Source organism: Colletotrichum gloeosporioides (assembly GCF_011800055.1).
Source record: "Colletotrichum gloeosporioides strain Lc1 chromosome Unknown consensus_10, whole genome shotgun sequence".
NCBI classification, from domain to species: Eukaryota; Fungi; Ascomycota; class Sordariomycetes; order Glomerellales; family Glomerellaceae; genus Colletotrichum; species Colletotrichum gloeosporioides.
This window is the reverse complement of record NW_025544655.1, coordinates 511432-523701: the sequence shown is the minus strand read 5'-3', so window position 1 is coordinate 523701 and position 12270 is coordinate 511432. Positions and strand designations below refer to the sequence as shown.

At 56.1% G+C, this 12270-nt stretch overlaps 2 protein-coding genes across 2 annotated transcripts; both read left to right on the top strand.

Annotated features, from left to right (window-relative positions):
* Window positions 1–5299: 5299 nt before the first annotated feature.
* Window positions 5300–7054, top strand: GCG54_00006688 (uncharacterized protein; the record flags this gene model as incomplete). Its single annotated transcript, XM_045406687.1, has 2 exons — window positions 5300–5407; window positions 5606–7054. 2 exons carry the CDS (start codon window positions 5300–5302, stop codon window positions 7052–7054), a joined length of 1557 nt encoding a protein of 518 aa, XP_045269939.1.
* A 3217-nt stretch (window positions 7055–10271) lies between these two features.
* On the top strand, window positions 10272–12083 carry GCG54_00006687 (uncharacterized protein; the record flags this gene model as incomplete). Its single annotated transcript, XM_045406686.1, has 5 exons — window positions 10272–10354; window positions 10411–10900; window positions 10951–11014; window positions 11064–11363; window positions 11413–12083. The coding sequence occupies 5 exons, from the start codon at window positions 10272–10274 to the stop codon at window positions 12081–12083; spliced, it is 1608 nt and encodes a 535-aa protein (XP_045269938.1).
* Between the last annotated feature and the right edge of the window lie 187 nt (window positions 12084–12270).

Genomic DNA, 12270 nt, shown 5'->3' with positions numbered 1-12270 from the left:
TGGGAATTGATGTGGGAAAAAAGAAGAGGGGCCCCGACGAGGGTGCTGGTCACGACGTGGGTTGGTTTGCTTGGTGGTGGTTCCCCTGGTGGAGGCACCGTGGGCGAGAGAGGGGAGGGGGGGGGAAGGACAAGAAGAGGAACGAGAGGAAGCCGAGATACTCAAACGGGCATCTTTCTCGCTTCCGTGCTTGGCATCAATGACGTTTCGGCTGGCGGCATTTGCCTCTGGCTCCTTGCTGCCGCTCTGCTCTGCTCTGCTCTGTCTTTCAGTCACTCCCTGTACTTGGCTGTCCGTAAGTACGAAAGCTACGGTGCTTTTCTGGTGGTGACTGTCGCCAGATGCTGCATGGCAATTTCTACGGCTCATCTCGACGGCAGGAAGAGCAAATTACGAAAACACGTAGGCTCAAACCCGGCCCCGCGACGATGGCCAGCTCAGGTAGGGGTAAGGTGGTGAATCAAACCTCATAAACTGCTGCTCTCGTGCCTTACTTCCGTTGACTTACGTGGAGAGGGAGCATGAGCACACGCGGACGACGTACGCAGCAGTAGCCCAGCCACAGACTCAGAGTCAGGTCAACTCATCCCGATGGGTTAGAGATGGTCACAGATGAGCAGCATCACGGCTCGCCGGCCATCAAGCTCCAGGGGACGCGGCGTTTGGGGGTTATTACGCCGCAAACTCTGGCCGTCTGCTCCAGTCTCGATGCTTCAACACCATCCGAATAGCCGTAGTCTTGAAGCTACCGGCCATGCTACGAGGCCTTTTGGGGGGTGATGCGGATGCCGATAGCGTGCGATGTGTGTGTGTGATGTACATTGAGCTACCTGCCCATCTTACCCGCCGTTACTGGCTTGAAGCAGAAGCTGCCGCCCGCCGTTTGGGCCGTTGGATCTGATTGCAGCACGCACTCTACCTCGAAAAGGCCCGTACGATATCCGTAAATGCCTTAATTACTCTGCGTCCGTCGTGCTGCTTGCTTGCTGTTTGAGGTTTCCCGTCCCAACTCGCCAGTCGCCCCGCGTCCAGAAGGGCCGTCCTCCGATAAATAAAGGCAGCGGGCCTTCACTCTACCGTGGGCACCACTGCTGCCACTGTCATCATCTATCCTCATCTCTGGTCTTGCACTGACGACAACGCGTGCGGTGGAGGACGCCCCTCTGGCAGGTCTGGGACAGAGTGCTGGAAGAGCAGATGTGGCACTGGCACTGACGGCAATGCGCGGTAAGTAGCGAGCGGTGGGCGGGCTCTCTTGTCGATTCCATGGTCTTGGCTCCGCCAGAAAGGTACTTGGCCCTGGTCTCCGTCCGAACTGAGCTTGTCTTGGGAGGGCCCCTTGGCAGCCGCGTAAGCCTGGGCCCTGATTCATCCTGGTGCGACCGGATGGCAGGGGCTGACTGGTAGCGAAACGGGGCCAGTTAATAAGGAGACGGGGTCAGATACAGTGTTTTTTTAGGTGCCATCGCGGGATGGGAAAGTGGGAGGGCCGGGGTTGGGGCACACAATCACCGCTCCCAGACCGGGGTTGAAGTGTGGTGATGGGCGAAGAAAAGGAAGATGATTGATGCCGTCTAGAACTCTGGATGGACCGGAGTGATTGGGATGATTCTGAGGTGAGGCCTGCCTGCCTGGGGTACGTATACACCGAACGGAGTCCAAGCAGTGTTAGATAATCACCGATACGTACCGTTTTAATCGGTCTGGATTCTCAACTCTGAGACGGCGGACGGCGAACGGCACGCGCCCACCAACGTTTATTTTTTATGGGCCTGCCAGGTGCGTTTCCAGAAATTCCAGGTCCATCCGGTCTGGGATTCGACAACTGGGGCAGCAATCATTCTGGCGAAAAAGCTGCTTACATGATGCCAACTTTGGATCGAGGACGTCACAGTCTACAGCACAGCCAGTCACAAATAGGAGCTTCACTGGTTCATCAAGGCAGAGGCGGCGGAAACAGTGGGGGCAGAGCGAACCACCCGCCCAGGGGCGCGTGGGTAAAAGAGTCATTATCACTGGCCGATCTCATTTAAATGCGGCTCTGGGCATGGACAAGCATCCAAGAAGCAATTGCCAGGACAGCTTGATAGATTGATAGCGGAAAGCAACGAATATTGAGCTGAAGCTGTTGTTGAGCTGTTTCCTGTCGCCTGTGAACGAGTATTCGTGTAATTCGTGTACGGTGCCGAAATCGGCAAAAGGGACGCTAGTACCTGGGACGGTTGCTTACTTGCGACGGAAAGTAAGGCACGTTAGCTCGAGTCTAGAGCCCTCTCAGGTAGGTGCCAACGGTACCTTGATTAGCTTTCCGGATAGGTCAGGTAGGGCAACGCGCGCCTCGCTCTCGTGAGCACCTGAAGCCGCTCGGGGGATGGGATGGGATGGCAATGCACAGGAAAACAATCCACACAGACACAGATAGACGGGCAGCCGACAAAGCCGAAGGTCTGGCGATGCCCAGAAATCCCACCCTTTTTTGGGTTTGGCTCCCTCCCTTGGCCTTGGGCGCCTTTTGGGGGTGGTTGGTGGTTGGAGGGGGGGTGTCAGCTCGGTTCTTGGGGAGGAGGAGCGGAACTCTGGGACTTTGGGTGGAAGCAAGGAGGAGACGGGCGACAGAATAGGGGAAGCCAAGGCCAGGCAGGCGGAAGCCCTTGGGCAGGTCCACGTCGTTAACTGGAGTGCTGTATCAGTGGGATGCGACTGGCTCGGGACATGCAGGGCGGAAATGACGACAAGCCGACGCTGGATTGGCGGGTGAATGTCACTGGCTCGTTCGCCGTGGGCTTCTTGGGCTTCTGCAGGGTGCTGCGCCGTAGGAGTGGGAAGGGATGGGACGGGACGGTGGAGACGCGGCTGGCGGAATCTCGCTGACCACCGCCGACGGGCACCTTCTGTGGCTGTCTGTCTATCTGGATCCCGTCGCTATTCCAGGTAGATTTGCACAACGCAACCGCGGTGGAGATACTTGCGTCGCTCATAATTACATCTTGCGGATACACGGCGGCAAGGTAAGAAGAGACACACTGATTGCTGCTACAGATACAGATTCAGCAGTTGAGACAACAACACTGGCCACAACAACAGATGTGCGGTACCATGATGCCCCACGAAGTACTCTGTAGGGGTGCCTTAGCCTTACTATGCAGTAGCCTCCAGGCCTGGCCTCACCTCGCACAAGACCGCATCTCAGTCTCAGACATCAAGCCACCAACGCGTCCCTTGGGTTACCTTAATCCAACGGCTTGAGTCGAGTCGAGTCACGGCGCGGGGTCTGTCATTCATTGCCATGGCTGCCAAAGCTACGAGGTGGCACACTTGCTGCAGCGAAAGACAGTGTCAGCCGGGCCACGCTGCAGACCGAAACTGACATGGCACCGCATATCGCGATACCAAGCGTCCAAGCCGGCACAGGACGGCAACTCTGATATCTTGGGTTCACCACCTTTTGGGGCCATCCATCCCTCCGCCAGGCCAATCGAAGGAAGCCGGCCCTTGTCAGCCTCTGCTTGCCAGCGGAACTCCCTCCCAGGCTGTAAGATGATCAACCGGGCACCCCCAATCCAACGACCCCGACCGAACCCAGTAGGCTATTCTTCATACGCGGGTTGTTGTGAATGTGAGCCGCTGAGACGCTTGTTTGCGTGGCCTAGAAGATGATTCTCAGGGTCGCGACGCTCTAAAAAAGGTTGATCGCTGTGCGTACGTCAGCAGTTATCTTGGGTTCTCTCTCTCCGCAAGGACGGATACGCTAGGTAATTAGATGCTCGACGCTAGGCAAGATGCGAATAGCTTAAGGTACCTAGGCAGAGTAGGTATCCTGACCATCGACCGTTGATATTGGTGAGGCCAGTGCATCGCAATGCCGAACATCTCTCGCCCGCAGTAAACTCCGTCTTGTTGCCCAGCTCCATGCATTCACCGTCGAGCCCCTCTCCGCCAGTCCCGACGTCCCGCAACGCCACGCTGCGCCGTCGGTGCCCCTAATTGCTCGGTCTGCACCTGCGCATCACTGCACCTCACCTGCACCTAAACTTGAGCTGCGCCTGCTCTGCCCTCCCTCCCGTCTCCCGCATCCTCCGCCCCTTGTGTGGGCTTTTAGTGCTGTCTTCCCTTCCCTTGAGTTGTCTTCTCTCGGTCGGTACCTGGCCCAAGTATCTACCTTAGCTACAGAGCACCTTCAGACTGGCTGGCACCTGAGAGCGTGTGACCGTCTCTCCCTTCCTGCAACTGACTGGCCACAACCACCTTCTTGGCCCGCCGCACCCGTCATCCCAAGACATTTGCTGAGAGGGGTCTTCCTTCTTCGGTGCTCACCCTCCCTTTCTGCCCGTGTGCCTTTTTTGGTGGTGGTGGTGGTGGTGGTATTCTTCTTTTTTTATTTTCCTGCCTGCATCATCCAATCCAATCTGAGTTGAATGAAGTGGTGCATCCGGCCCACACCGAGTCCAGTCTAGCCCCAATTTCCCTCTCATCCTCTTCGCATTTCTTTCCCCGGACTCTGCAGGAATATCGACTCTCGCCAAATCATCCAGTGCGGCTCAATTACAGGCCTGCCACTCAGCTGTGTCTCTCCCGCCGACGCCTGACCGCCTTGCCCACACCTGTCCGCTACCCCTTGCGCTGTGGGTGACGTCTCCGTACCTCCTTTGCTCCATTCTCTCCTGCGGAAGAAGCCCAAGACAGGCCTAGACGATATCAAAGACACGGCAAGACAGAGACAGACCTGTACTGACTGACTGGACACCACGAGGCGACCGTGACCCAGTGGTGGTGCGAGTGCGAGGTCACTTCGCGACCCGCGAAAAAAATAGGAGACCTGTCAGCGATCTTCGGATCCCAGGTCCTTGCCTCCTCTCACAGACAAGCTCTTGGGAATACTCCGTGTGTTTTCTTGGCATTTTGGCATTTTGGACACTACAGCAGCAGGGCGAGCTGCTCGCTGCGTCCCCGTCGGCCAAATTCTTTGCCACAGCCTGGAAGCATTTCTTCCTCTATTTTTTCTACCTTTTTCTTCCCCTTCCCCCCCTTGAACGACGACGTCGACGACATCTTCGACCGAGTGCATCCACTTCTTTTTCCTGCTCTCGTTACCGTCCGCTCTTTTGGTTCGCTACGCTTTTTATAATACCCGACCGCACTTTCGTCATCGTTGCCCACGTCGCCCTCGTCGTCGCCGCTACCGCTTCGCCCCTCGTCACGACGCCTACTTCGAACTCGCGCGCGCGCCTCACCACCCCCAAGATTGCCCAACCTGGATCTCAAGCCGATCCGGCAGCTAAATGAAACCCGCTTCGGCCCAATGTTGATGCAACTGAAAGGCCGCAGACTCGTTCTGCTGGCAGGCTTCATTGTCGTCCTCTTCCTCCTCATCTTCTCGCAGTCCACCGTCCCGGAGAGCCTGAACTGGGTAAGTTGTTTCGTTGTCGTTACTTCAAAGTTCTTTGCCCTTTTGATCGACGTCGCAAGTCCGTGATCTGCTGGGGCAGCATTCTTCGAGAGAGGAATTCCCCCACGTGCCGACTTGGGGCTGAAACATCGACCGAACTCCTTCCTACGGATCTCTGAGACACCCGCCGTGACTTGACACTGACGTTTGCTTCTCCAGCCCGACCTTTCAGCTTCGCTGCCCAGCGTCACCGGCAGCAAATCATCCGCCCCCTCGGGCAAGAAGGGCAAGGACGAGTCTCCCGGCGTCGGCCGCTTCCACTTCCTCATCGCCGCAAGCGCCCCGAACCTGCAATTCTGCCGCGCCCTCGTCTCCTCGACTGTCAACCGCTTCGGCGCCCCGACCATCGTGGGATGGAACGGTACTGGCGAGAACGACGCTGCTCTGTCGCACTTGGCCAAGATTCGCGTCGTCACCAGGTACCTCGAGGATCTTCCCGAATCCTCCAACGATGACCTCTTCATGATGATCGACGGATATGATGTTCTTCTGCAGTTCGGTCCCGATGTCATGATTGAGCGCTACTTCAAGGCGGCGGCGCTGGAGGATGAGCGCATCATCCAGCAGCTGGGACCCGAGAAGGCCGCCAGCCTCGCTGGACCCCTTGGACGACACATTTTCTTCGGCGCCGACAAGGTTTGCTGGCCGGTGGACTGGCGCCGACCCGCGTGCTGGGCTGTTCCGCCCGTCCCTAACATGGACGGCAGAGAGTTCGGCCCCTTGACCAACACCGGCGACATGGTTTTCAACCACCCGAGATGGCTGAACAGCGGCACCATCATGGGCCCGATCAAGGAGCTTCGCGAGTTCTTCCGCGCCACCCTGGACCTCATCAACGAAGTGTACGATCCAGAGTACGAGTTTAGAGAGAGCGACCAATTCTACATGAGCGATGTTTGGGGTCTGCAGGAGCTTGAGCGCATTGAGATGCAAAAGGAGGAGAACCCCGACGCCGCCGTCATGCGTCCTCCTGAGGATGGCTTCGTTCCGCAATTGGAGCCTCAGTACAGCTACAACTTCCACATTGCCATGGACTACTGGAGCATCCTGTTCCAGACATGGGCAGGCTACGCCGACTGGGTGGACTGGCGAAGGTTTATCGGCCCCTTGTATTCGGTTGAAGTCAACCAGAACACGCGCAACAACTCCGAGTTCGTTCCCTGGCACTTGCACATGCAGGCGGATGCCATGAAGTCGCTCAAGCGCATCTTCAACACTACTTCCGACGAGACCATGGGCTCTACGGTCAACGAGCTGATTCGCAAGTCGGAATTCGGCGCCAACATCATCACGAAGCAGACCTTCCCTCTTCTCCACGTCACCGGAGAGAAGGGTGCTCTGGACGCTTTCTGGCCCCGTTTGTGGTTCTTCCCCTACTCCCGCTCCCTGACCCGCTCCGCAATCAACTGGTTCCGGGGCGGCGGAGGCTACAGCCCTGACCCGATCAACGGCAAGGTGTGGTACCCTGCCCACCCGTACCCCAAGGAGATTAGAGAGACGGACGGAGGCGCCTGGTCAGACGCCAGCAACGACAACAACACTGTCTACTGGTTGGGTTTCGAGTCGCTATGCGCAGAGCACACTGGCATTCTGTTTGGGGAGGAATAGGTCTCTGGAACGAGACTAGGCCACCTTTTCTTTTCTTTTTTCAATGAGCATATTTTGAGCACCTTGGGTTAAGGTCTGGAAAAATCACAGTGCAGGTTCCATGGGAATCGGAAGCATTAGACTAGCAGCAGAGGAAACTGCTGCAAGGGGACAATAGGAGTCCACAGCCAGAAAAAAAACAATGTCACGGCCGGCATTGCATGTTTGTCACAACATGTAGAAGATGTAATACCCACACCATGTGTTTGTACGCCTTTTTTTTTTTTCCTTCCTGTATAACGCAGCGTTGCCTGTCATCTTTAGCAGTAGCATGGCGGCCATGGAGCAATAGACGGGACCGCCTCAGAAGCGGTATTAGACAATGAGTCAGACTTGCTTTTGCATGAAGCTGTGATGTTGTTGTTCGACGCAGGGCGTGGCAGACGTGACGGTGCTGGTCACTGCAGGTGTGCATGTCTCAATACCGTACTATCTCATGTCTCTGGCCTTTGCGGGGGCTGATCGGGTTCGAATGAGGTTGACTTTGACTTTGCCGCAGACGCAACCACATTTGCGGCCGCATCTCGATGCACCCGAACCCGCGAGATGCGGAATCCGTCGACCTTGCCGATTTCTATAGGGCTGAAGGGCAAACTATTGGAATGGCGGTGGTCTCATGAGTCGTGGGCTGCAAAGGGAGAAGAATGTGGGCTGGATGGCTGCTCGATGGCCCCCTGTCCTTATTTTTTTCTTGCCTAATTTGGGTGTGCCTAGGTGGTGATTCTTGGCGTGATTGGTTGGGGGCGGAGAAGCCACGTTCGGTAGTTGGCGCTGCCAAGACGAGCCAGCTGGAGTGAGGAGGAAGAGTGGCTTTATTTATTGCCAAGAGTTTGTGCAGGGCGGGATTCTTGACGATTGTCTTTGCATTTTGCGAGGGAGGAGTGAGGATGGGATGGGATTTTGCTTTTTTGGGTTTCGATATGTTTAGAAAGGGAGAGGTGGTAGCTAGGTAGCTACCTGCGGCTGTGCCTTGGATGGATGGGGGTGGCGTATGCTGTTGGTTGTGAGACTGTCTTGGGATTGGAGGATCGGAGAGACGGTGGATTGAGTTGATCGGCTTGGAAGTCAGACGGGAGTCATGTGTTCGTGATTCGATGGTGGTGGTGTAAGGGGAGGGGGAGAATCTTGGGAGGGTTTGGTACAGTCAGACGGGATACGGGTGTGGCGGAGGCTGAAGCGGGGAGGTTCACGCGGGCTTTTGATGAGTATTTTTGAACGTTGGTCTGGTCACTGTGCAGTTGCCTTATGATTATTGTGCTCATTTGTAGGCAGCACTTTCATCTTCAAGGCGAAGTGCGTGAAGATGGCGGCGGAGGCGTTGATGCGGATGGCTGTCCATGGCTCAGTTCCGACTGATTCAACGGCTGTGTTACCGGACAGCTGCAAATGTCCAAGTAGACATTGAACCGCGAGCAAGCGCATGTTGGTCATTTAATTCTCCTCGTGAGTCAACCGATGTACGACATCTCTAGGACGCGCGCATTGGTATGTCGTTGCCTCATTTGAGACGAAAGTTCGGTGACGGCGTTTTTTGAGTTCAGCTGATAGCTGGGAGACATGCCTCGGTTCATCTCGTCTTCAGATGAACTGCTTTGTCATAACGAACGTCATGTACTGTAGTCATATTGAGGCTCAAGTTTGGCCTCATATCCCACAAGACTCTGATTTTGATGTCGGTGAGCAATTCGACAGTTGCTGTTGCAATTGACTGGCAGGGCTGTCTTCGGAAGAGCCGTCAAAATTGACATATTCCAGCGCTGTCGGGTCGTACCTGGGCAACTGACGGTGAAGACCCACTTTCTGCCGCCTCTTAACCTTCTTTCCCGGGCTTTTTATCGTCTTCTGTCATTCTTGAATATTGACACAATGACACCACGAGCAGCACAACCCTCAGAACTCAAAAAAGGTCCGAGTGACTCGATGCCTCGGCAGGACAAACGTCAGTCTTTGTCCTCGGTCTTACATGGAGTAACACCGTACAAGCCTCTGGCGTACACCGCCATCGCCTCGCCTTGCGATCTTCAACTTTCAAGTCATTCCAGCGACCGTCCAATGGGGACCGCCACTGTCAATGTCGCCTATTTACCCTTTCCAGCAAGCGGATCGTCACCTGCCACTTACAGAATAGCCCTCATTCGCTCCTCGCTTCTCCCCGGGCGGCTCAGTCCTTTCAGCGGGATGCAGGCTTGAGGCGCTCATTTCTGCTCGATGGCTCGTCCGGCCACTGAGCAGTCGCCAATTTCCCCCATCGCTGACTGCCTACGGAAATGACGATGGTGGTGGTGGAGTGGGGAGCAAACCCCCAAATTCCTACAACGATGCAGGTCGTGGAGGCTGAGCAACCGGTGAATCGTCAATTGCTCAATTATCTGTCTGTCTTCTCATGCTGAAGCACTCAATCAGGCTCTCTGGTTGGTGACTCTTTTCGGGTCACAGCCGTCTTCCCGCGCCTCCATTCCTGCCTCCGATGTGCAACAACAACAACCATCTCGCGCTCCCCCCCCCACGCCTCATCGTCGGGGGCTTGAGCTGCTCGCAAGGCAACCAATAGACACACCAGAGTCGTACTCGCCTGCCGTGATGCCTGCACAGGCTTACTTCCTCAACATGCCTCTAGCAAGGGTTTCACACCGCTAGCAGGCAAGCATTTCCCTATTTTACCTCAATGTCAGCTTCAGCCTCGCTCTTGGCTACGGGCATCGCACAACCGAGCAGCAGCGCGACGGCGCGCCTCCCCACACCGCGCACTTTCTCCCCTTGGCAAGACCTGCTCTTCCCCGATGGCACCCGCGAACTGGGTGTCTTCCCATAGGGCAGCCTTGTGAGCCACGATGCCTTCCGCTGACTCTAATGTGCCTCACCCATGCCACTGCCCTATCTGGGTGCCTGGTGTGCCAGGGGCGCCACACCGATGCTGTGGAATGCGGAATATAGCCCCTGCTTCTATAAAGAAGGGGGCATCCGCGGGTCCATGGGGGAAAGTGAAGATCGTAACATCCACGAACAAGCAAGACCAATCCCAGGCTCTGCTGAAATATCTGAATCATCAACAAACATCCAAGAAGTTGAAATCCCAGCTTCACATACGTAGTCAGACCCGTCCGTAACCTACTACCTAAATCCTACGTATCGCCTCCTCGCCCCGGCCGATTCACCTAGGGTCAGATCGTCGCCCGCAATGGACGTTCCAGCTGCTCCGGAGGGAATGAACTACTCTCCAAAGAGGCTCATTGTATGCTGTGATGGCACATGGATGAACTCGTAAGTCCACCCCACCTCTGTAAACCCTCTAGCATCTCATGCTGACGACCCCCCAGGGAGAGCGGCTACATCAAGCCGACCCTCTTCAAGCCCAAAGGCGGGCTCCAGATCCCCTCGAACGTGACCCGCATCTCGAGATGTTTTCGCCGAAAGTGCAGCGACGGTCGTGTGCAGGTCATCGAGTACGAGTCCGGCGTCGGCACGGGCTCCAACGCCCTCGACGCCCTCACCGGCGGCGCATTCGGCCTCGGCCTGTCGGAGCGCGTCCGCCAGGTCTACAGCTTCCTGTGCGCCAACTACTGCGACGGCGACGAGATCATCCTCATCGGCTTCTCGCGCGGCGCGTACACCGTCCGCTCCGTCGCCGGCATGATTGCCGACCTGGGCCTGCTGACCCGCGAGGGCGTCGAGCACTTTTACCCCATCTTCAAAGACATGGAGAACTGGATGAACGACAAGTACAAAGACGAGTTCCCGAATTTGCCGTTCGAGCACAAGCCCAAGGGCGAAGATGCGGCGGAGAAGTACCGGGCCAAGCTGGAGAAGGTGAGTTTCTGTAGTCGAGTTTGGTGAAAGGTCGGTGCTAACTTTGGCAGCGTGGCATGACCCGTGTTAGACAGCAGGAGGGCAAGGGAGACATCATCAAGGTCAAGGCAGTCGGTAAGTCTACTTGCTCAAGTTAAATATGATCACAGCTAATCAGAGACAGCCGTTTGGGACACCGTTGGCAGCCTCGGCATCCCCCAAATCGCCTGGCTGAACAAGCTTGGCATCTACGCATCCAACGAGGAGTACAGATTCTGGGACACTGCCCTGTCAGACAGGATCGAGCACGCCTTCCAAGCTCTGGCACTCGACGAGACCCGCTACTCTTTCCAGCCCGCGGTATGGGAACGTCTGGAAGCCAACAGATTGTCTACGGATCTCCGCCAAGTTTGGTTTCCTGGTAATCACTCCAACTGCGGAGGCGGCTGGAACGATCAGGGCATGGCCAACATTACTCTCGCCTGTAAGTCAACTTTTTGTCATCACTGCGAATTTTTCGCTAACGTGGACAGGGATGATGGATCAGCTCGCGTCGATTGGCGTCGAGTTTAACCACCGCGCACTCGAGCGCTGCGTGAGCCAGTCAAAGTCGTTCTACATTGCGCAGCAGAAGAAGAACAAGGGCAAGCAGTGGGCCCGCGAACCCATCTACAGCTCGAATCATCCCCTCCGACCTTGGGGCCTGGGCTCTATCCAGAAGACGACCAGTCTTTTGTACACTCTTGCCGGAAAGATTACTCGGTCGCCTGGGCGGTACCGGCAAGTCAACGCAAAGACAGAGGTGCGGGACGGACCATTTCTGAAGGACACGAACGAACGTATCCACTCCTCTGCCCGCATTCGTCTGGCCTGCGAGGGTCTCGGTCTCAACGACAAACTTCCATGGGACAATGCCGCTCTCATGACGCATTGGAAGCTCGTCCTCTCACAGAAGGACTACCACGACCCCGTCCCTAACCACCCTGACTGGGAGCCGCAAGAGCACAGAGAGAACTGTAGCATTCAACACCCGTCTGAGTGCAAGGATGGTCGCTGGGTCTGGGAGTACTCTGGTCCGTCGAAAAATGCACCGCTCTGCAAGGTCATGGTCGAGGAGCCGCTGGGGCCGTATGAGCGGCACCTGTTGAGGCTGACGGGTGGTGATCCCAGTGTGTACAAGTGGGCTCACGAGAACCCCATGTGAGGGGTGGTTGCTTTTTCCGATCGTTTTTGAGCGGCATTGTCGGGCGTCGAGATACCTCTTTTCATCATGATTGGCACGAGTTGGAGTTTGTTATTGCATCAGGTCTGGGTTTCAAGGCATGGGTATAATAGATTTAGATCAATACAATTGGTTGGCAACACCACAATAAGTTCATCGTCCGATGATA